The 25507-nt window shown below is 46.7% G+C and overlaps 1 protein-coding gene across 1 annotated transcript; it reads right to left on the bottom strand.

Moving 5' to 3' along the window:
* Positions 1-19150: 19150 nt before the first annotated feature.
* Positions 19151-22782, bottom strand: LOC119318107 (replication protein A 70 kDa DNA-binding subunit A-like). The gene is made up of 2 exons (XM_037592631.1): positions 22322-22782; positions 19151-21102 (listed from the first exon to the last, which is right to left on the bottom strand). Exons 1-2 carry the CDS (start codon positions 22600-22602, stop codon positions 19419-19421), a joined length of 1965 nt encoding a protein of 654 aa, XP_037448528.1. The 5' UTR covers positions 22603-22782; the 3' UTR covers positions 19151-19418.
* Positions 22783-25507: the final 2725 nt, after the last annotated feature.

Below are 25507 nucleotides of genomic sequence, written 5' to 3' on the forward strand. Positions count from 1 at the left end.
GATACTACCGGAGATTCATTGGGAATTTTTCCAAGATCGCGAAGCCAATGACAGAATTATTGAAGAATGATACCAAGTTTAAATGGACGGAAGATTGCGAGGCAAGTTTCCAGGAGCTGAAGAAACGTTTGACTACAGCCCTAGTGCTGACACTGCCAGATATACGTAAGGATTTCCAAGTGTATTGCGATGCCTCTCGCTTAGGACTTGGAAGTGTGCTTATGCAGGACGGAAGAGTTGTTTCGTATGCCTCGCGGCAACTGAAACCGCACGAGTTGAATTATGCCACGCATGAATTAGAGTTAGCAGCCGTAGTGCATGCGTTGAAGACTTGGAGACGTTACCTTATTGGAAACCATTGTGATGCGTACACGAATCATAAGAGTTTGAAGTACATCTTCACACAGAAGGAACTGAACCTTAGGCAGAGGAGATGGTTGGAGCTCATAAAAGATTATGACATGAAGCTGCACTATCATCCAGGAAAGGCCAATGTCGTAGCAGACGCTTTGAGCCGGAAGAGTTATGCTAATACCCTAGAGAGCACGGGATTGCTGAAGGAGTTAGCAGAGGATCTCCGGGAACTACGTTTGGAGATTGTTCCTAGAGGTTTTGTTGCAACAATGGAGGCTCATTCTACATTGTTAGGAAAGATTCGAGAAGCTCAGACGGATGACGAAGAGATTGCCGAGATAAAGAGAAAATGAGCGAATGAAAGGCCAAAGGTTTTCATGAGGATGAGCACGACACCTTGTGGTTTGAGGACCGTGTTTATGTGCCCAATAACACAGAGATCAGGAAATTAATACTATAGGAGGCTCATGACTCACCATACTCGATACACCCCGGAAACACCAAGATGTATTTGGATTTGAAGGAATGTTTCTGGTGGATAGGGATGAAGAAGGATATCGCCGAGTATGTAGCCGTATGTGATGTATGTCAGAGAGTGAAGGCCGAGCATCAAAAGCCAGCGGGATTGCTACAGCCTATGCCGATACCCGAATGGAAGTGGGATAAACTTGGCATGGATTTTATCACCGAATTGCCCAGGACCAAATCAGGTTATGATTCTATATGGGTAGTAGTTGACCGCTTGACCAAAGTGGCACACTTTATCCCAGTGAAAACAACTTATACTAGTGCAAAATTGGCCAAGATATATATGACCAGGATCGTATGTCTGCATGGAGTTCCGAGGACCATCATATCGGATAGAGGGACACAGTTTACCTCAAAGTGTTGGCATTAGTTACACCAGACTTTGGGAACGAGATTGGAGTTCAGTACAGCATTTCACCCATAGACGGATGGACAGACCGAGAGAGTCAATCAGATTCTAGAGGACATGTTGAGAGCCTGTGCGCTAGATTATGGATCTAGTTGGGATGACAATTTACCTTACACAGAGTTCTCATACAACAATAGTTACCAAGCCAGTTTGAAGATGGCACCGTTCAAAGCCCTGTATGGACGAAGGTGCAGAACACCGTTAATGTGGGATGAAGTTGGAGACCGACAATTGTTTGGACCAGACTTGATCAAAGAGTCTGAGGAGAAAGTTAAACTGATTTGAGATAGACTGAAGATAGCTCAGTCCAAACAGAAGAGTTATGCAGATTCAAAACGCAAGGAGGTAACCTATGAAACTGGAGATAGAGCATACCTGCGAGTATCACCTTTGCGAGGAGTGAAACGTTTTGGAGTTAAGGGAAAGTTAGCCCCAAGATTTGTAGGACCGTATCGTGTTTTGGAACGAATGGGAGAAGTTGCCTACAAGTTGGAGTTACCTGAAGGACTTTCAGGATTTCACGATGTGTTTCACGTTTCCCAGTTGAAGAAGTGCCATGCTGAGATCGCCGATACACCACTAAGAGATACCGTACCCTTGGAGGCGATTCAGTTGGACAATGATTTGACTTATGAGGAGAAACCAGACAAGATTTTGGAGTTTGCCAGTCGAGTCACCCGCACCAAGGTTATTAAGTTTTGCAAAGTTCAATGGAGCCACCATACCGAGGATGAAACCACCTGGGAACGAGAGGATGACCTTCGCAGAGACCACCCACACCTATTTTCTAGCCAACCCAAATCTCGAGGGCGAAATTCATCTTAAGGGGGCTAGGTTTGTAACATCCCAAATTTTCAATTTGGAAATGTTATGCATTAAATCATCACTGCATACCATATTTTATTGCATTTTGGTTGATCCTAAAAATTCTAAGCAACTCAAGGACCCACGGAGAGAGTTGGGGATTTCGTTATTTTCATATTTGAGCTTTTCTTGAATTATGAAAAGATGATCGTTTGATTTTAATTTTATTTCTATGAAATATTTCTTTTATAAAAAATAAAAGAGAGAGGATAAAATGACTTCCTCAAAATAAAGAAATACCAGAGATTTAATATTAAAATCAAATAAGTTTTCATTTCAGAGTTTTATTACTATTTCATTTAAATTAGGAAAAATACGCGTTTCTGAAAATTGCATTTTAGGCCCAAATAAATGTTCACTTTGTCTGGCTTATTTTTAGAGGATGGGGAAATTTTATTTTGGGATTTTTGGAGTCCGTTTGGTATTTCTTTTTTTTCTGCATGTCTGAATTGTTTAAAAATGAAGGAAATATGCCCTAGAGGCAATAATAAAGTTATTATTTATTTCCTTATATCATGGTAAATGTTTATTATTCATGCTAGAATTGTATTAACCGGAAACATAATACATGTGTGAATACATAGACAAACAAAGTGTCACTAGTATGCCTCTACTTGACTAGCTCGTTGATCAAAGATGGTTATGTTTCCTAACCATAGACATGAGTTGTCATTTGATTAACGGGATCACATCATTAGGAGAATGATGTGATTGACTTGACCCATTCCGTTAGCATAGCACTTGATTGTTTAGTTTGTTGCTATTGCTTTCTTCATGACTTATACATGTTCCTATGACTATGAGATTATGCAACTCCCGTTTACCGGAGGAACACTTTGTGTGCTACCAAACGTCGCAACGTAACTGGGTGATTATAAAGGTGCTCTACATGTGTCTCCGAAGGTACTTGTTGGGTTAGCGTATTTCGAGATTAGGATTTGTCACTCCGATTGTCGGAGAGGTATCTCTGGGCCCACTCGGTAATGCACATCACTATAAGCCTTGCAAGCATTGCAACTAATGAGTTAGTTGTAGGATGATGTATTACGGAACGAGTAAAGAGACTTGCCGGTAATGAGATTGAACTAGGTATTGAGATACCGACGATCGAATCTCGGGCAAGTAACATACCGATGACAAAGGGAACAACATATGTTGTTATGCGATCGGACCGATAAAGATCTTCGTAGAATATGTAGGAGCCAATATGGGCATCCAGGTGTCGCTATTGGTTATTGACCAGAGAGGTGTCTCGGTCATGTCTACATAGTTCTTGAACCCGTAGGGTCCGCACGCTTAACGTTCGTTGACGATATAGTACTATATGAGTTATGTATGTTGATGACCGAATGTTGTTTGGAGTCCGGGATGAGATCACGGACATGACGAGGAACTCCGGAATGGTCCGAGAAGGACTCTTGCCTTCCAGGTGAAACCGACTTTGAGGAAGCTTTTACTCCAAGTTTCGACCCCAGGGCTCAACATATAAATAGAGGGGTAGGGCTAGCACCAAAGACACATCAAGAAACACCAAGCCGTGTGCCGGCAACCCCGTCCCCTCTAGTTTATCCTCCATCATAGTTTTCGTAGTGCTTAGGCGAAGCCCTGCGGAGATTGTTCTTCACCAACACTGTCACCACGCCATCGTGCTGCCGGAACTCATCTACTACTCCGCCCCTCTTGCTGGATCGAGAAGGCGAGGACGTCACCGAGCCGAACGTGTGCAGAACTCGGAGGTGTCGTGCTTTCGGTACTTGGATCGGTCGGACGTGAAGACGTATGACTACATCAATCGCGTTGATATAACGCTTCCGCGAACGGTCTACGAGGGTACGTAGACAACGCTCTCCCCTCTCGTTGCTATGCATCACCATGATCTTGCGTGTGCGTAGGATTTTTTTTGGAATTACTACGTTCCCCAACATTTGTATCAGAGCCTAGGTTTTATGCGTTGATGTTGTGCATGAGTAGAACAGAAGTGAGTTGTGAGCGATATAAGTCATACTGCTTACCAACATGTCATACTTTGGTTCGGCGGTATTGTTGGATGAAGCGGCCCGGACCGATATTACGCGTACGCTTACGCGAGACTGGTTCTACTGACGTGCTTTGCACACAGGTGGCTGGCGGGTGTCAGTTTCTCCAACTTTAGTTGAACCAAGTGTGGCTACGCTCGGTCCTTGCGAAGGTTAAAACAGCACCAACTTGACAAACTATCGTTGTGGTTTTGATGCGTAGGTAAGAACGGTTCTTGCTTAAGCCCGTAGCAGCCACGTAAAACTTGCAACAACAAAGTAGAGGACGTCTAACTTGTTTTTGCAGGGCATGTTGTGATGTGATATGGTCAAGACATGATGCTAAATTTTATTGTATGAGATGATCATGTTTTGTAACCGAGTTATCGGCAACTGGCAGGAGCCATATGGTTGTCGCTTTATTGTATGCAATGCAATTGCGCTGTAATGCTTTACTTTATCACTAAGCGGTAGCGATAGTCGTGGAAGCATAAGATTGGCGAGACAACAACGATGCTACGATGGAGATCAATGTGTCGTGCCGGTGATGATGGTGATCATGGCAGTGCTTCGGAGATGGAGATCACAAGCACAAGATGATGATGGCCATATCATATCACTTATATTGATTGCATGTGATGTTTATCTTTTATGAATCTTATCTTGCTTTGATTGACGGTAGAATTATAAGATGATCTCTCAACTAATTTCAAGATAAAAGTGTTCTCCCTGAGTATGCACCGTTGCCAAAGTTCGTCGTGCCCAGACACCACGTGATGATCGGGTGTGATAAGCTCTACGTCCATCTACAACGGGTGCAAGCCAGTTTTGCACACGCAGTATACTCAGGTTAAACTTGACGAGCCTAGCATATGCAGATATGGCCTCGGAACACTAAGACCGAAAGGTCGAGCGTGAATCATATAGTAGATATGATCAACATATTGATGTTCACCATTGAAAGCTACTCCATTTCACGTGATGATCGGTTTTGGTTTAGTTGATTTGGATCACGTGATCACTTAGAAGATTAGAGGGATGTCTTTCTAAGTGGGAGTTCTTAAGTAATATGATTAATTGAACTTAAATTTATCATGAACTTAGTCCTGGTAGTATTAGCATATCTATGTTGTAGATCAATAGCTCGCGTTTAGATCCCCTGTTTTATTTTTGATATGTTCCTAGAGAAAACTAAGTTGAAAGATGTTAGTAGCAATGATGCGGATTGGATCCGTGATTTGAGGTTTATCCTCATTGCTGCACAGAAGAATTATGTCCTTGATGCACCACTAGGTGACAGACCTATTGCAGGAGCAGATACAGACGTTATGAACGTTTGGTTAGCTCAATATGATGACTACTTGATAGTTTAGTGCACCATGCTTAACAGCTTAGAATCGGGACTTCAAAGACGTTTTGAACGTCATGGATCATATGGATGTTCTAGGAGTTGAAGTTAATATTTCAAGCAAATACCCGAGTTGAGAGATATGAAGTCTCCAACAAGTTCTATAGCTAAAAGATGGAGGAGAATAGCTCAAGCAGTGAGCATGTGTTCAGATTGTCTGTGTACTACAATCGCTTGTATCAAGTGGGAGTTAATCTTCCAGATAAAATAGTGATTGACAGAATTCTCTAGTCACCATCACCAAGTTAGTAGAACTTCGTGATGAACTATAGTATGCAAGGGATGATGAAAACGATTCCTGAGCTTTTCATGATGATGAAATCGATGAAGGTAGAAATCAAGAAAGAGCATCAAGTGTTGATGATTAACAAGACCACTAGTTTCAAGAAAAGGGCAAAGGGAAAGAAAGGGAACTTCAAGAAGAACGGCAAGCAAGTTGCTGCTCAAGTGAAGAAGCCCAAGTCTGGTCCTAAGCCTGAGACTAAGTGCTTCTACTGCAAAGGGACTGGTCACTGGAAGCGGAACTGCCCCAAGTATTTGGCGGATAAGAAGGATGGCAAAGTGAACAAAGGTATATTTGATATACAGATTATTGATGTGTATTTTACTAGTGTTCGTAGCAACCCCTCGGTATTTGATACGGGTTCAGTTGCTAAGAGTAGTAACTCGAAACGGGAGTTGCAGAATGAACAGAAACTAGTTAAGGGTAAAGTGACGATGTGTGTTGGAAGTGGTTCCAAGATTGATATGATCATCATCGCACACTCCCTATACTTTCGGGGTTAGTGTTGAACCTAAATAAGTGTTATTTGGTGTTTGTGTTGAGCATGAATATGATTTGATCATGTTTATTGCAATACAGTTATTCATTTAAGTAAGAGAATAAATTGTTGTTCTGTTTACATGAATAAAACCTTCTATGGTCATACACCCAATGAAAATGGTTTGTTGGATCTCGATTGTGGTGATACACATTCTCATAATATTGAAGCCAAAAGATGCAAAGTTAATAATGATAGTGCAACTTATTTGTGGCACTGCCGTTTAGGTCATATTGGTGTAAAGCACATGAAGAAAATCCATGCTGATGGGCTTTTGGAATCACTTGATTATGAATCAGTTGATGCTTGCGAACCATGCCTCATGGGCAAGATGACTAAGACTCCGTTCTCCGGAACAATGGAGCAAGCAACTGACTTATTGGAAATAATACATACTGATGTATGCAGTCCGATGAATGTTGAGGCTCGCGGCGGGTATCGTTATTTTCTGACCTTCACAGATGATTTGAGAAGATATGGGTATATCTACTTGATGAAACATAAGTCTGAAACATTTGAAAAGTTCAAAAAACTTCAGAGTGAAGTGGAAAATCATCATGACAAGAAAATAAAGTTTCTACGATCTGATCGCAGAGACAAATATTTGAGTTACGAGTTTGGCCTTCAGTTAAAAAAATGTGAAATAGTTTCACTACTCACACCACCTGGAACACCACAGTGTAATGGTGTGTCCGAACATCATAACCGTACTTTATTAGATATGGTGCGATCTATGATGTCTCTTACCGATCTACCACTATCGTTTTGGGTTATGCATTAGAGACAGCTACATTCACGTTAAATAGGGCACCATCTAAATCCGTTGAGACGACACCGTATAAACTATGGTTTGGCAAGAAACCTAAGATGTTGTTTCTTAAAGTTTGAGGTTGCAATGCTTATGTGAAAAAGTTTCAACCTGATAAGCTCAAACCCAAATTGGAGAAGTGCGTCTTCATAGGATACCCAAAAGAAAATGTTGGGAACACCTTCTATCACAGATCCGAAGGCAAGATATTCATTGCTGAGAATGGATCCTTTCTAGAGAAGGAGTTTCTCTCGAAAGAAGTGAGTGGGAGGAAAGTAGAACTTGATGAGGTAACTATACCTTCTCCCTTATTGGAAAGTAGTTCATCACAGAAATCTGTTCCTGTGATTACTACACCAATTAGTGAGGAAGCTAATGATGATGATCATGTAACTTCAGATCAAGTTACTACCGAAACCTCGTAGGTAAACCAGAGTGAGATCCGCACCAGAGTGGTACGGTAATCCTGTTCTGGAGGTCATGTTACTTGACCATGACGAGCCTACGAACTATGAGGAAGAGATGATGAGCCCAGATTCCGTGAAATGGCTTGAGGCCATGAAATTTGAGATGAGATCCATGTATGAGAACAAAGTATGGACTTTGATTGACTTGCCCAATGATCGGCGAGCCATTGAGATTAAATGGATCTTCAGGAGGAAGACGGACACTGATAGCAGTGTTACTATCTACAAAGCTAGAATTGTCGCAAAAAGGTTTTCGACGAGTTCAAGGTGTTGACTATGATGAGAGTTTCTCAATCGTATCTATGCTTAAGTCTGTCCGAATCATGTTAGCAATTGTCGCATTTTATGAAATCTGGCAAATGGATAAACAAAACTGCATTCCTTAATGGATTTATTAAAGAAGAGTTGTATATGATGCAACCAGAAGGTTTTGTCGATCCTAAAGGTACTAACAAAATATGCAAGCTCCGGCGATCCATCTATGGACTGGTGCAAGCATCTCGGAGTTGGAATATACATTTTGATAAGTTGATCAAAGCATATAGTTTTATACAGACTTGCGGTGAAGCCTGTATTTACAAGAAAGTGAGTGGGAGCACTACAACATTTCTGATAAGTATATGTGAATGACATATTGTTGATCGGAGATAATGTAGAATTATTCTGCAAAGCATAAAGGAATGTTTGAAAGGAGTTTCTCAAAGAAATACCTCGATGAAGCTGCTTACATATTGAGCATCAAGATCTATAGAGATAGATCGAGATGCTTGATAAGTTTTTCAATGAGTACATACCTTGACAAGATTTTGAAGTAGTTCAAAATGGAACAGTCAAAGAAGGAGTTCTTGCCTGTGTTACAAGGTGTGAAGTTGAGTAAGACTCAAAACCCGACCACGACAGAAGATAGAGAGAGAATGAAAGTCATTCCCTATGCCTCAGCCATAGATTCTATAATGTATGCCATGCTGTGTACCAGACCTATTGTACACCCTGCCCTGAGTTTAGCAAGGGAATACAATAGTGATCTATGAGTAGATCACTGGACATTGGTCAAAATTATCCTTATGGATTAAGGATATGTTTCTCGATTATGAAAGTGACAAAAGGTTCGTCGTAAAGGGTTACGTCGATGCAAATTTTGACACTGATCCAGATGACTCTAAATATCAATCTGGATACATATTGAAAGTGGGAGCAATTAGCTAGAGTAGCTCCGTGCAGAGCATTGTTGACATGGAAATTTGCAAAATACTTACGGATCTGAATGTGGCAGACCCGTTGACTAAACTTCCCTCACAAGCAAAACATGATCACACCTTAGTACTCTTTGGGTGTTAATCACATAGCGATGTGAACTAGATTATTGACTCTAGTAAACCCTTTGGGTGTTGGTCACATGTCGATGTGAACTATGGGTGTTAATCACATGGTGATGTGAACTATTGGTATTAAATCACATGGCAATGTGAACTAGATTATTGACTCTAGTGCAAGTGGGAGACTGAAGGAAATATGCCCTAGAGGCAATAATAAAGTTATTATTTATTTCCTTATATCATGATAAATGTTTATTATTCATGCTAGAATTGTATTAACCGGAAACATAATACATGTGTGAATACATAGACAAACAGAGTGTCACTAGTATGCCTCTACTTGACTAGCTTGTTGATCAAAGATGGTTATGTTTCCTAACCATAGACATGAGTTGTCATTTGATTAACGGGATCACATCATTAGGAGAATGATGTGATTGACTTGACCCATTCCGTTAGCATAGCACTTGATCGTTTAGTTTGTTGCTATTGCTTTCTTCATGACTTATACATGTTCCTATGACTATGAGATTATGCAACTCCCGTTTACCGGAGGAACACTTTGTGTGCTACCAAACATCGCAACGTAACTGGGTGATTATAAAGGTGCTCTACATGTGTCTCCGAAGGTACTTGTTGGGTTGGCGAATTTCGAGATTAGGATTTGTCACTCCGATTGTCGGAGAGGTATCTCTGGGCCCACTCGGTAATGCACATCACTATAAGCCTTGCAAGCATTGCAACTAATGAGTTAGTTGCAGGATGATGTATTACGGAACAAGTAAAGAGACTTGCCGGTAACGAGATTGAACTAGGTATTGAGATACCGACGATCGAATCTCGGGCAAGTAACATACCGATGACAAAGGGAACAACGTATGTTGTTATGCGGTCTGACCGATAAAGATCTTCATAGAATATGTAGGAGCCAATATGGGCATCCAGGTCCCGCTATTGGCTATTGACCAGAGAGGTGTCTCGATCATGTCTACATAGTTCTCGAACCCGTAGGGTCTGCACGCTTAACGTTCGTTGACGATATAGTACTATATGAGTTATGTATGTTGATGACCGAATGTTGTTCGGAGTCCGGGATGAGATCACGGACATGACGAGGAACTCCAGAATGGTCCTGAGATAAAGTTTGATATATGGGATAGTAGTGTTTGATCTCCGGAAGGGTTCCGGAATTCACCGGAAGGGGTTCCGCATGTTTCCCGAAATGTTTGGGCACCAGAACACTTTATCTGGGCCAAAGGGGAAAGCCCACGAGGCTTTTGGAAAGTGCAAAAGGAAGTTTTGCGGAGACCAGAGGCTAGACGCCAGGAACCCTGGCGTCTAGCCCTAGAGTCCGAGAAGGACTCTTGCCTTTCGGGTGAAACCGACTTTGAGGAGGCTTTTACTCCAAGTTTCGACCCCAGGGCTCAACATATAAATAGAGGGGTAGGGCTAGCACCAAAGACACATCAAGAAACACCAAGACGTGTGCCGGCAACCCCGTCCCCTCTAGTTTATCCTCCGTCATAGTTTTCGTAGTGCTTAGGCGAAGCCCTGCGGAGATTGTTCTTCACCAACACCGTCACCACACCGTCGTGCTGCCGGAACTCATCTACTACTTCGCCCCTCTTGCTGGATCAAGAAGGCGAGGACGTCACCGAGCCGAACGTGTGCAGAACTCGGAGGTGCCGTGCTTTCGGTACTTGGATCGGTCGGACGTGAAGACGTACGACTACATCAACCGCGTTGATATAACGCTTCCGCGAACGGTCTACGAGGGTACGTAGACAACACTCTCCCCTCTTGTTGCTATGCATCACCATGATCTTGCGTGTGCGTGGGAAATTTTTTGAAATTACTACGTTCCCCAACAAAAAAACGCGAACTGACCTAACCCGGCCTTGTCCGTCTAGGACTCTCGGCCCGGCCGGCCTTATAAGCCGAGGGAGCCACCCCCTCAGCCCACCCGCACCCCTGCTGAAACCCTAGCCTGCCCGAGCTGCGCGCCGCAGCCGCCGTCCGCCGCTGCACGCCCCGCACGATGGAGCCTCGCCGCCCACACGCCGCCGCTGCCGGTAACCGCCGCCGCCGCCGTCAGTTTTCTACAGAAAAACCAATCGGTTTTTTTAGAACCCGCAGTTTTTTTAGTAGATTGGTTTATTTTTTCGGTTTAGTTATTTAGCGAACGTTCGCCCGTACGTTCGTTTTTACGAACGGTTTTCACCGTTTAGCCGCAGACAGTGAACGCTCGTTCGTTAGCCTGTTCGTTAGTTTTCTTTAATCGGATTTTTCTGCGATTATTTCTGATCGTGATTTCTGATCCGATTTTCGTTCTAGTTTATCTTTTCGCTCGTTAGTCAGAATCAGGCGATTCAAGCACCTGGATCTTCGTATCGAGACCCTCTTTCCGTTTAACCAACTTGAACAAGCTTTTGCTACTGTAAAATTTGACCTAGGTCCAGATTAGTAAACGGATCTTGTTTCTTTCGCCGTTTGAGTTTCATTGCTCCGTTTGATTTGATTCTTTTTGCAAACCGGAGTTCTTAAGTTGAACTTTCTGGTTAGATCTTCTTACTTGAGTTTTACCCGTGTTTCTATGCTTGATTGCTTATGTATGTTATTGTTTGTTTGCAATAGAATTCCCGAAGTGTGAAGCGTGTTATTTGGAGTCTCTAGGTTACGCGGATCGTCAGCAAGGCAAGTAACACTTTGATCATACCCCTTTATCACCCAGTTTTTATGCATTAGTTCCAATCCTCAAACATTGCATGATTACGATGTTATTAACATGTGGATTGGGAAGTAGTTGATGAGGTAGAACCTATTGCCCTGTTACATCCAACCCTTGGGAGTTACTTCTACACGTTGCTTATATTGCTATGTTATGCTCGTAGACATGGTTTGGGTGAGTGAAATCCATGACAGATGTGAGATTGTTAATTAATGGTTCAACTTAAGGTGGCAACTTAAATACACATCTGGGTGGACTGAGGCACCTGGAGTACCCAGTGTTGCCTGTATTTTTTGGAAATCCCGGAGTACCCGTGTGATCTTCCTATGGACCGCCACCCAGGCTCAAAGGGAACTGAGATGATTCATGCTAGAAACTTCCGTGTGCAGCCACAAGCTATTATGGGCTCTAGCATAGTTGAGTAAGTTACGTGAAGCTCTTGAAGAGGTGGATCAGCAGGTAGTGGGTTGTAGGTTTGGTATGGTCTGCCCGGAGTAGAGAGTTAATGTTTCTGAAAGACTGTGTCTCAGTCATCCATTTCTCAAACACCATGTAGTGCGAGAAATTCAATGGAGGCGATCGAGTCTTGTGGGGAAAAGTGCGCAAACCTCTGCAGAGTGTACAAACTGATCATGGTTAGTCGTGTCCCCGGTTATGGACATCTTGAGTATCTAGTACTTGGAATATCTTAAGTATCTCTGTAAATTAATATTGTTGGGTTGATAATTACTTTAATTGGGATTGAGTTGGAGGAACCTTCTCAATGATGTTTCAACTACCATGAGAGTTAAATTAAAATATATTCCTTTGTTTTAGGGAAAAAAATGGTTTTTCACAAAAAAATGTAACCATAGAGCTTTCCACCAGCCAAATATGCATGTAGCGATAGCATTATTCTGTTCTTTCTCTACTGTGTTACTTTGCCAGCATATTCCATGTGCTGACCCATTTTCGGGCTGCAACGTATTATGTTGCAGACTTTTCAGACGAGGAGTAAGGTTCGTTAGGTCGTTGTCGTGCAGCTCAACTATGTCGTTGGAGTTGATGGACTCACTTTATCTTCCAAGCCTTCTGCTGTTATCGTATTAGATGGCCTTAAGCCATATTTATTGTAATAAGTTCTCTTTGGAGACATTCGATGTAATAAGTGTGTGATTGCTACTCTGCTATAAATCCTCGAGTATTGTGTGTGTCAGCATTACCGATCCAGGGATGACACTGAAGCATAGAGACTTGACCGTTTGAGGTCGGGTCACTATAGCTTGAGGTCCCGGAAGGCTTCGTCCGCCTGGTCATTCCATTCGAACGGTGTCGTCTTCTTCATCAGCTGATACAGTGGCAAGGCCCTCTCGCCCAGCCGACTGAGAAAACGGTTGACCGAGGCCAAGCAGCCGGTAAACTTATGGACATCGCGCAGCCGAGCTGGCTTGCGCATGCGCTCGATGGCCTTGATTTTCTCCGAGTTTGCCTCAATGTCGCGCTCTGAGATGAGGAAACCGAGTAGCTTTCCGGCCTGGCATGCCGAAAACGCATTTCTCCGGGTTGAGCTTCACTCGGTACTCACGCAGGTTGGCGAAGGTTTCCTTCAGGTTGTCAAGGAGCGTGAGGTGCTGCTTGGTCTTCACCATGATGTCGTCCACGTAGACGTGGATGTTGAGGCCGAGTTGCGGCAGCAGGCATTTCTGCATGTAGCGCTAGAATGTGCACGGGCGTTCTTCAGGCCGAATGACATGGTGATGTAGCAATACGCCCCAAAGGGCGTGATGAAGGACGTCTTTAGGGCGTCGGCCAGGTCCAGCTTTATCTGATGATAGCCGGAGTAAGCATCCAGGAAGGACAGGAGCTCACAGCCGGCGATGGAGTCGATGACTTGGTCGATCCGCGGGAGGGCGAACGGATCCTTGGGGCGGGCCTTGTTCAGGCCGGTGTAGTCGATACACATACGCCAGGTCTTGTTCTTCTTCAGGACGAGGACTGGGTTGGCCAGCCACTCGGGATGGAACACTTCCATGATGAAGCCGGCCGCCAAAAGCTTGGTGACTTCTTCACCGATGGTTCTTCTCTTCTCCTCGGAGAAACGACGTAGGGGTTGGCGGACAGGCTTGGCGTCCTTGCGGACATGGAGTTTGTGCTCGACGTACTTCCTCGGGATACCCGGCATGTCCTTTGGGATCCATGCGAAGATATCCTGATTCTCAGGAGGAAGTCGACGAGCTCCCCTTCCTATTTGCTGTCGAGGCGGGTGCCCACAACAACGTACTTGCTGCAACTGGGGTCTTCCGGGTTCAACTTGACTTTCTTGGTCTCCTTGGAGGGCTTGAACGAGGCCTCATCGGCCGGCTCCTCGGCCAGAACCGGCACGGCCGGCATCTCGCTGGCCAAGGCGATGATCCGGTCGAGCTGGCGATGCTCCTCGGCTACCAGCGACTCGGCCAGTTTGGCGCCGTCTCGGGCACACTCCAGGGACTTGCGGTAATCGCCGGTGATGGTGATGAGGCCTTTCGGACCCAGCAGCTTCATCTTTAGATAAGCATAGTGGGGAACCGCCATGAACTTGGCGAGCGCGGGTCAGCCCTGTCGTGCATGGTAAGCGCTGGATAGGTCCACCACTTCGAACCAGAGCGGCTCGCGTCGGAAGTGGTTGTTGTCGCCGAACAGAACGTCGAACCGGATCCGGCCGATCGGGGAGCAGGAGAGGCCGGGGACGATGTCGTGGAAGATCGTCTGGATCGGCTCTAGGTCCTTGGCCTCAAGGCCGAGCTTGGTCATGGTGTCACGGTAGAGGATGTTGATGCTGCTGCCGTTGATGAGGAGTCGGGAGAACTTGCACGTGCGCTGAGGCGCGACAATGGTGGGGTTGAGGACAAGGGCGTAGCCACCCGGGTCCGGCATGATGGTCGGGTGCTCTTCCCATGTCCAGGTGAACGGGCGATCCGACCAATGCAAGTACTCCGGCTTGGCCGGGACGACGGTGTTCACCTCCTGCGGGAGCAGGCGTTCGCTGCGCTTATCGTCGTCGAGGCTGGTGAAGATGGCGTAGGACGCGTTCTGGTCGGCGTAGACGTCATCATGCATCGCGCCGCTAGCTGGGGGCGGGGGGAGGCGGAGGCAGCTGCCCTGCTCCCGGAGCCGGGGCCGGAGGAGGCGGGATGTCGCCCCGCATGATGCGCTTGGTGATGGCGCACTGCCGAAGCGTGTGCATGGACGGCCTCGCACCGCTGTGGTGCTTGCAGGGAGCGTCGAGCATCTCCTCGAAACTCATGGCAGGTTGCCACGCCGTCTTGCCAGTTTGCCGGCGTTTGGCGGCCGGCTCGGCTCCGGGCGCCTGTTCAGCGGCCGCGACGAGCCAGTTGTCATAGCGCTGAGCCGGCTAGTCGGCCTTGCGCTTGTTGTTCTGCTGGTTGTGCTGCTGCCAACTGCTTTCGCCGGCCGGCTTGGGAGGGGAACCGGCTTTGCCTTGCCGGCTTCGTCCAGCGCCACCTGGATCTTCATGGCGGAGTCGGCATTGGCGTATTTGTCCGCCGTCACCATGAGCACGGCCATGGTGGCCGGCTCGAAGCGCAAGAGCTTGTGCTTGAGGAGGGTGCCATCCCAGCACCCATTGACAAAGTACTGGATGGGATGGACTTCGTGGACGCCCTCGCAGCTGTTCCGAAGCTCGGTCCAGCGTGCGAGGTACTCGCGGACGGTCTCTGTCGGTCCCTGCACGCACATGGCGAGCTGGCTGGGGCGACCGGGTCGCTTGTAGGTCCCAGTGAAGTTGCGCACAAAGGCATGCTTGAAGTCGACCCACGCGTTGATGCTGCCCGCCGGCAGGCTGTTCAACGACGTGCGGGCTGAACCCTGGAGCATGAGAGGCGCGTAGCGCACGGCGAGACGGTGGTTTCCGCCCGCGATGCCGATGGCGGTGGTGTAATCGATGAGCCGGTCCTCCGGCTTGACGATGTCGTTGTACTTGGGGGTGTCACGAGGGAGCGTGAACCCTTATTGGAAGGGCTCATCCTGGATGCGCGGACCGAAGCACGCCGGTCCGACGGCGTTGTTCTCTTCCAGCTCCAAGAAGAGGGCGAGTTGGTTGAGGCGGTGGCGAGCGTCAGCGTCGTCGATGGAGCGCGAGCCCAACCGGCTGGCGACTGCGCCACGGAGGGTCGGGTCGGCCAAAGCCAGACACTGGACGGGTTGTGGGGGAGGATCACGCCGGCGCCGGTCTTCCGGGGTCGGCTCATCGGTCAAGCCGCCAGTAGTCGTCGGGGCGGGGTTACGCCGGGTCCGGGTGCGGCCGGAGTGCGCTTCGCCGGGTGGCGAAGACGCTCTGTTCTACTGGTCCTTGGGATCGTTGGTGTGGATCGAGCCGGACCCCGCCGGCTCGGTGAGTTGGTTGAGGCGGTCCTGCTGCGCGTTGGTCATGTCGAGGAGGTCGTTTACCCGCTTTAGGCGGTCCTTCAGCTCCTCGCTGGCAAGCTGATCCAGGCCAACCGCGGCCGCCTGGGCGCGCATATTCTTCACGGGAGTCTTGTAGACGGGAGGGATTGCGCCGCCCCGAGCCCGCACGTCATCAACCCGGCTTGGCTCCACCACGGCAGGCATGAAGTCATAGGCGGCGTTGCGCTCCAGCGGAGCGGAGTCCATGCGGCGCTGCATGGTAGCGAGCGTCTCGGACAGGTCCATCAAGCACTGGCGGTCCTCCTCGAGTCGAGCTCGGGCCTCGGCAACGTTGGAGGCGTCGACATCGGTGGCCATGGGGACGCGAAGGCTTTGCATCGTGGCGTGCAACGGGTTGGGCGAGCCAGCCCGATCCGCTGCGGCCCTGGCTTTGGCGGCCTTCCTCGTCACGTTGGACGAGGAAGAAGCGCTGGTGTTGGTGACGAAGACCTCCATGCAGAGGTCCATTGACCCGGCGGGGGCGCCGCTACCGAGGGAAATGGGGGAGTTAGAGATGTCAAGTATCTCGCTGGGGTACTCGTCGGCCGCGAGCGCATCGGAGATGCACAACACGGCGAAGGAGGCAGCGAGCGCGTCGATGACATCGTCCGCCAGCATGACGGGCTCGTCAGAGTTGGAGAAGGGCCTCGTCTGGAACATGGCTCCGGCCGGAACCTCGAGTTGCCCCACGGTGGGTGCCAACTGTCGTGGTGGGCACACGGGAGATGCCAAGGGATGATGGCTAAAGAGAGGAGGAGGCTCAAGGGCATCGGTGGGCTCCAGAGGCGAGTTCAGCATGAGCGAGCGCGGGACGCAAGACATACCCAGATTCGGGGCTCTCCGGAGAGATAACACCCCTAGTCCTGCCGAGTGTGGTTTATATGTAACAGTACAGAGTTGCTCTTACAGATGTATGGAGGAAGAAGGGAGGCATGCCAAGGCTTAGGTTGCTCCCTCTCCTTTGGTGTGTGTGTGTGTGTGTGTGTGCGTGTGTTACTGATCGCGTCATCCCCGTATGCATGAGGGCTCCTGGGGGGTTTTATAGGTCAACCCCCCAGGGGTACAATGGTAATGTTACAAGGCCATGGAGTCGGGTTGTCATTGTCCGGGAAGCCGGCGCTGGGACCCGCCGGGTGTCAGGGCTCACCAGGTTCTTCGGGCGCGGGCCCCGTGTGCCAGGGGGCACTGTTTGCCGTCTTGTCGATCGTCACGGAGTGGCCGAGTCGACTTCGCTACAGTGGCGCACCGTCAGGTCGCTGGTTGCTGGCATCAGCAGTGCAGATGGGTGCACTGTAGCCATGTTGGCCTTGGTCAGCAGGGTAGGTTGGGCACTGTTGCCACACCCCGGCTGACCAGAGGAGTTGGTGGGACACTGTTGCCCCGCTCATCCCTGAGTGGGGACTCGTCCCATCGTACAACCGGGATGGGACGGGAGCTGACCCATGGCCGGGTCGAGGAACACGCCAAGGGATGGCTTGGCTTGTTGGAGAAGTCTTGGTCATGCCGGGTTCGACCGTCTTGTGCCGGTCGTTGGGGCCGCGTTGAGGAGTTTGGCTGGGTTTGAGCAACCCAGCCAAGCGCGAGCCGGATTGAGGGACGTTGTTGGCCCCGATGTTTTTGAAAAGGATCCGGGTTCCGTTGCCTGTCTGGAGTTCATCCCCCGACAACTCATATGAGAAAACCTTTGTGAAAGAAGAAAAGTCATAGGTGAATTTGGGAACAATAAATATGCTTTGTATATTTTCCTTTAGAAAACCCAGTGGGGAAAATAGAAAGTATTGCATATGTCGTATCGTTAAAACCTTTTATAAGAGGGAAAGCTTATAAGGGAAAAGAGTGTGATCTGATATGTCATTGAAAACTCCTTCAAAACCCAATGGAAAAAATATAAGAAGAAAGATATATGACATATCATGATAATTGTCTCTTTAACTCAATACGGGAAAATCCATAGAGTTTGGAGGACAATAAATATGTCATGTATATTTTCCTAAAACACCCGATGGGGGAAAACAGAAAGTACGACATATGATCTCATGTTGATATTACCTCATTAAAGACCTTGATGAGAACTTGTAAAAATAAACTTATAAAGAGAAAAAGAGCATAATATGATGCTTTGAACATGAGTAATTCAGGAAGATCTCCCCATGATACTTGCATATCTTAAAGCCGTCGAATACCAATTCCATGAACATGTTCATAGAATGTTAATGTTGAAGTTGGTAGAGACTTCATGGTTGTCACATGATTTGACTTTCAAGATGAACAATATAAAGATATTGCTTATAGAGTAAAACGAGATTGAAAATGAATGGACCATCAGTCCTGATTTCTATTGATTCTCAAGTATATATACATCTGAAAAAGGTGAGAAGAAAAGGTGCATGTTTGGAGGCATCCCTCCTGAACAGGTGCCTGTTGACAATAGAGAGAGAAGAGACATGACTATTCAGGGTTGAACACACCCCTTTGCTAATGACGAGTCATTAATTAGCATGTGCTAATTAATCTACTATTTAATTCCTAACATTTCTCACGTGTGTACTATGAAAATGGACCTAAAACAAATAATCAAGATTACAATCCAGTCCTTTTGGACACGCCTTGAATGTGACTACTCGTCACCATCCTCGGCTGCCATCGCGGCCGAACACTGTGCCCCCAACTAGACGTCTTAGCGCCGGGGAGTGCACTGTGTCATGCCGGGATTCGAACTGCAGCGGGAACATACAGCTCGCTACAAACCAAGCCGTTGTGTGCCATCGTCACTCAGAGGCTGTTTGATTTGTGACTAACTTTGCCAAAGGTTGTTATATTTTAGGCAAGTTTAACTAACTTAGATGAGTGTTTGGTTCAAGTTACATCTCAGGCAAGCCACACTTGAGTCCTGCATGGCATACACATAAAAAGTATGGCAAGTTTAGGCAAGGTTGGCAAAAATGTGTGACAAAGTGTGACAATGCTAGGCCTAGAACCAAACAGCCCCTCAGTGTGCCCACCAACTGCATTGGTAAGTTTAAAAAGCAGGGATGCCTTAACACAGACATCAATATGATTCAGTAGCTACATCTGAATTGATCCGTTAAAATTAAACAAGGACAGAAAGTCTACATAGGCCGAGACATTGGCATGCTTACTGTTACTATCACATCAAAAACATCGGTATGAACTGAATAAATCCTGAATCTCTAATATGGTAAGTAAACCTTGGGCCTTCCGAGCAAAAGAGAACATGTTATGGACACCGCCACACCTCTTCGGGCGAAACTCGCTGCTCAATATGATGCCACCGACCTTGAAAGTAAATCGAGCAGATATCTACTTTCGGCAGCAGGATCAAACCTCTCCACTTTGACCAATGTGTTCTTCACTCTCCTCTCGTCGCTGTACGTTTCTTCTTTGACTTTCAGCCTGAGCAGATAATCCATGAACAAACAGCTGAGCATGGTCTCTGCAAAACGAGGGTCTCCGTTCTCTTTGTATGTAACGAGTTCTAGCGCCGAGCAGCCTAGTAACTCTTGCGCGGTCTCCTGAAACGCTGTCACCCAAGTTGTTCCCGAGTGATCTTGAATCTGAAGCTGCAGAAGATACCTGTAGTCGCACTCTGGAAACTCCTTGTCGCATTTGTCACACACCCACAAGCCAGAGGTCCCCTTTGTCACTTTCTTATTGCACTGCCGGTCACCTTCCTTAGTAGGGCAAGCTGTGTAGCAGAAGTTGTCGCTCTTGAAGAATATAATGGAGGCTTTCACAGTAACCCAATCAGGTTTGTCTCCCATTCCAAGACCATCATCCTTGATTTTAGCAACTGTCATTCGGACCTCGTTCCTTGATGCTGAAGGAGTGTGATCCCTAGATATGGACTGAGTAGAAGCATCCCTTCCTCCACCGTCGAACCATTGCCTCAGAGTATGAGCTTCAGAGAGATCAGGGTCTATGAGGAGTTGAGAGGAAGAAATTGTGCCGACACACTTGCCATTGAAATCATTCACTCTTCCTGTTTTGACACCCAGCACGGGGAAGACCCCACGTTCAACCATTTCTTGCAGCTGTGAGCCTTCTCTGTTGCAAAAGTCACCCCACATGGTTAGATCAACACTTCGACCAGATATATCCTTCAGGCCAATCATTCTTTTCAGAGTTTCCGTGCCATTTTTCTTCTGTACTGTGGTGGAAGGGCTGACAGAGATAGCAACACCTATGATATCAAGTATAGTACCGGTCGGAGTATCCTCAATTTCACTGATCGGTCTGAAGTTAAACTGCTGAGAGGGAATTGAGCTGTTCTCATCAGGACAAAGATCCACTGATGAATCTCTCTCCAACGTAATCTCCCACTCACTGTTCAGATGGTTATAGTTCCTCTGTACAGGTTTCAAGTTTCCTCTTGATACCACATAGACCTTACCAACTTCCACAACTTCATAGAAGCGATCAAGTTGAGTGTTGAAACATGCCACCCGTATCTCACCCCCATCAGAATCAAGCAAGTCAAAGTTGAACACTTTGCCTTCACCTTTTGCATTGTGGTACCGGCGGATGTCTCCCTTTGCAGTAACTCTACCCTTGATAGCCCAGCGGCCCTGATAAGGATTTAAAGAAGATATGGGGATTATTCTAGCAGGGGCTTCATTTTTCGCAATTGCTCCTTGATTTTTGTAACTGGGTGCAGGACGATAAGATGGCTGTGCTGTTGGCTGGAAAACTGGAGATTTGTCACTGAGCCTGGTGGGTGTGTTCAAGGAGCTCCCTGACACCGAAGGTTGGAAGACTGGAACATTGCCATTGGGCCTTGTGGGACTTGGGTTTCCTGCCGCCAAACCATATTGACGTGTTCCGTTAAATTGCTCCACTCTTGGGTTGTTTTGATTAGAAGATTCACTTTCTGGAGTAATCACTGGATTGCCAATGATGTCACACTCCGCGAGAAGAACTGTCAAATTCAGAACGACGATAACCCTACAGATATTCAACCAATCAGCTCAGCAACAACAAATAATTTCACATACCCACAAGACAAAAGGACAAATTTGCATTTGCACTAGTTACTTAAGACATATGACAGAGAAACTTGAATCATGGCACATTTCAGTTCACAAACTATGTGCCAGCAGCATTTACTGACGAGCAGATCAGAAAAGACACAATGAAACATAGTCAATTGGCAGCTAAAATAGGTAAATAACAACTTGTATCATCAAGTATACTGCTGAACCAAGTGGGTAGAGCTGAAAGACACAAACCACTAAATGATTCAACCAGATAAAGATGTCCACATCTGTGAGCATGACGTAAACTACAGTGATCAAATCAAACTTCCATGCACCAAATGACCCAATCAGTAAACAAGGAACCTAGCTGATGCACAGCACCATGACCAGTCGACTAGAGTATATAGCAACAACTTACTGCATAACTAACTAAATGAACCACAGCACACAACTAACTTCTTCTAATCATCAAAACGACCATAATGTCAGTTCTCTTTGCAGGTTTATTCCCAGTCTATTTGACTCTTATCTCTTATATTGACTGCTTTATGAAATTCAAGGTAGAGGACCTCCTCTCCCGATCATTCAGAAAATAACATCATTTAACAAGCCAGAAACGCACAGCGCCATAGCCAGATCTACGATTTTACGACCATTATGAGTAGCAGAAATATAATCCAATGAACTAACTTTTACACAAACACCAAACTGTATCATACCTCACAACACAACTTAATTACACATTCCAGTTGGTATAAGATATCTTCTAGTCCTAAAAAGGAATTACAGAATCCAATTCAATCAGCAGCAGATCAGTGGAACAAAATTTCGGCGCCACTCTGGTTGAGTACTGTTATCCTAGAGGGAAAAGACCTAGTTCGCTTCTACGGAGTAGTACCTAAGGAAGCATAACATGAGTATCAGGATCAGCGTACACTGAATTTTCCAAGTAGTTAGAAAAGTATCAATCTAAAGCGAGACCCCCAATCAATTTGAGGGACAGCAACTCGCAGGGACCAATTAGACTACACTTACAGGCACAGAAATCGCAGCGAATCACAGACCGCGACCATAAATGGCCAGCCAGAACCCGCGCGCGGGCACGAACCCTAGCCGAAACCGCCCCGGTCGCAAGCGCAAACAATCGAGCATCGATCTACGGTACGCTGAGGGATGCGGAGGCGAACCTTCTGCCGCCGACCATGTTGATGACGTACTCGTCGAGCTGCACGACGGAGCCGCGGCGGATGAGCCCGGAGCGCGCGAGGTCGCTGAGCTGGCCGGCGAACATCGCGGGGCAGGTCTCGGCGCCGTCGGAGACGAGGCCGCGCCACCTGTCGCTCCGGGGCGTGCCCTTGCCGTCGACGTTGACGCAGCGCAGGTTGACGACCTGCACGATGGGCCTGAGGTTCGTCTCCCCCGCCAGCGCCGCCCCCACGCCGTTCGGGGTCAGCCTCGCCGACGCCATCGCCTCGCGGTGGACCGGATTCGCGGGGGCTTCGCGCTCTGCGGCGGGATGGGGCGGAGGAGGGGGGTTGGGGGAGGCGAATGGTGGTGCGGATTTGAAAATCTAGGAGGTTTGGGGGGGCGTCGGAAATGGCGACGGGAGTCGAAGGGGGGAAGAGGCGGTTGCTCGGTGGCGTCGCGGGCTCCTTCCCGGGGAAGACTGAGCTTCGATGAATCTGACCGTCGGGTCGGGTCCGGGTGAGATGATCGGACGGCGGTGGCCGACCCACGTAACGAGAGCGCGCGCGGCATAAACTTGGGCCTGGGCTGGCTACTGGTGGAGCCCTGTGACTGTGAGAACAAATCACTGGCCTGAACGAGGGTTTCTCCATTCTACAGGTATTGCGAATGGGTCGGCCCATTTTCTTCTTTTCTTTCTGCTATTTTTTCATTTTCTGTTTCTTATCTACTAGTTTTCTCATCCAGTTCTCCAGCTTTTTGATCCGTTCTCTATTTTCGTTTTTGCTTATTATTTACTTTTCATTTCCTGGTTAAATTTTTTGTTTCTTTTTCTTGTGCGTGACATAAATTTAGTCGTGCATGATCATTTTGTCAAAATCGAAAACTTAACTACCCATTTGACACTTAACTCCTATGAAGGGTGTGCCCCCGCAGGCCAGAGCCCATACGTCCGAACAATGTCCGCGGGTGTTTGCTCCAAACCCCAAGCTAGCAGTTTCTTCTTTTTCGGTTTTTAATCTTCATTTCAGTTTTCTTCTATTTTCAAATTTATTTCCCTTTTTTCATCAAGTTTACTATCAAACTATATCTCACGTGTATGCTACCTGTTGAACTAGTTCATAGCGGCACACGTTAAAAATTCATAAAATACTTGAAATGGGACATAGGTCGAAGCACATTCATTGTGGAAAGTGCTGCCAGTCACGGCTTGCAATTTGTTCATGTACAGAAGTACACATCAGTGTATATGAGCAATACACAACCAACAATGGGTCATTGCGGTGTCATGAGATGTTTGGTGCGGATACGCATCAGTGCACTTGAATCGATTTCTCAGGGTGAAAACCTAGATTCTAGCCATTATGGTTGGATCCGGTGACGGCGGCTCATGAGCGTCGCTCCCTTTCTGAAAGCGTTGCTGTTGAAAAACGTTGTCGTCCATGCGGTGTCATGAAATGTTTGGTGCAGATATAGTCATTGCTATAGTTTGTCGATCGAATCTGAATGCTTTGGGTTTTTTTTTCCTCGCCCACAGATAGCTTTGGTCTTGTATGACTTCGCTACTTGTCGACGTGTTTTTGTGTGTGTCGGTATTGGCTGTATGCATCCTAACTATGCAGAGGCCGAGTGTGTGCTCATAGTGTTTATATCCTCTTGATGCTCTATTTCGAGCTAATAAAATCCATTCTTTATCCAAAAAAACAACGGGTCATTGGCCCCAAGAGTCCAATCCCAATGAAGTAACAACATAATGGCGTTGTCGTAGTCCGATCCAAGGTTGGATCCGAGACTTTCACTTAGAGCACACATGAGGTGGACATGATGCGGAAGCTTAAGACAAAGCCTCTGTTATCGACGCACGCATTGCATAATCGCATCTGGAAGTCTTTCACTCGTCGGAATGGGCCAGATCGGGTGTGAGAAGAAGAAGGGGAAGGAGGAACTGAGATGAACCGAAGGTAAAGTACATTTAAAACATTGGTCGCTTATAATTGCAAAACATAACAATTCGGATGGTGTTTTGTTAGGTTAAAGAAGAACCCAGTCCTATTTTAATGACTGGTCGATTAATGGATGTATGTTTCTCCTTTCTAATGGGATTTTCTGGCATGTTTTTTTTCTGGGTCCATCACATACTTGTTATATATATACTACTTTCTTCGTCTTAAAATAAGTGTCTCAACTTTAGTACAACTTTGTACTAAAATTAGTACAAAATTAAGACACTTATTTTGGAACGGGGTAGTATTAGATTATATTAGATAGATCGCTGGTATATATACAATATCATTTTTATAAATTTTAACAGTCCAAAGAGAGCCTGAACAGTGCAATGAAACATGAGAGCAAGCACAAAGGCCTGAATTTCAACACATTATTAGAATAAATAAATAATGGTAGGAAATACTACAACACACTGGGAGCTACTATGTTCTGTCCCTGCTTCCGGTATGTGCTTGAACCCTGTGACGGGTTTTGCAGAGACGAAAATGGAGAAGAAATAAAACAAACGAAGAGGTTGTTCTCTAAAATAGTGACACTCTGTTCCCACAGTTGCTGTTCACCGTAGTAGCAGTTTCCGTGTTCTTTGCTCGTCGCTTCTCAATCGTGTCCCGTGAAGTCCACAAGATTGTTGTTGTACTTGGGTTCTTTTTTTCCTTCTTTTCTCTTGCAGGAAATACCATCCTTTATTTATTTATTTTTGAGGTAATGGGCAGCTGCACCCTCTTATTCATTCATAACTGATTCATTACAGATAATGGTCCTGATTACATCAGGGAAACCATTAAGCCAACAGGACGAAACATTGTTAGAATAAATCCGAGGCGCTCCGTCGATCTACCGAGGACCAAGCAATCACACGAGGCACGACACCGAGATTTGTTAACGAGGTTCACCGATATGGCTACATCCCCGCGGCTTGACTACGGGCGCTCCTTCCCATGACACCGCTACAATACCGCACCCCGGCCGTCCGGGCGCCGGCACACGCCGCCGGCTCCCCCGCGTGCCCGTGCTATTATGTTGGCATAGGTTACATCGTGTGTCTACCCTCGCTATATATGAGAGGCCTAGGGTACAAGTGTCCTACTTGGACACGACTTCATATCCTGTTTACACACCGTACGACTCCAAGTCCAACTGTAACCTAACTTGTACAATAATATTCGACACAACTCTAACAA

This window comes from Triticum dicoccoides, chromosome 6A (assembly GCF_002162155.2).
Source record: "Triticum dicoccoides isolate Atlit2015 ecotype Zavitan chromosome 6A, WEW_v2.0, whole genome shotgun sequence".
NCBI classification, from domain to species: Eukaryota; Viridiplantae; Streptophyta; class Magnoliopsida; order Poales; family Poaceae; genus Triticum; species Triticum dicoccoides.

Coding starts and splice junctions, on each gene's coding strand:
- LOC119318107 (XM_037592631.1), bottom strand. CDS start 22,602: ATGGCGTCGGCGAGGCTGACCCCGAACGGCGTGGGGGCGGCGCTGGCG. Junction 21,103..22,321: donor AACATGGTCGGCGGCAGAAG/GTTCGCCTCCGC, acceptor GAATATCTGTAG/GGTTATCGTCGTTCTGAATT.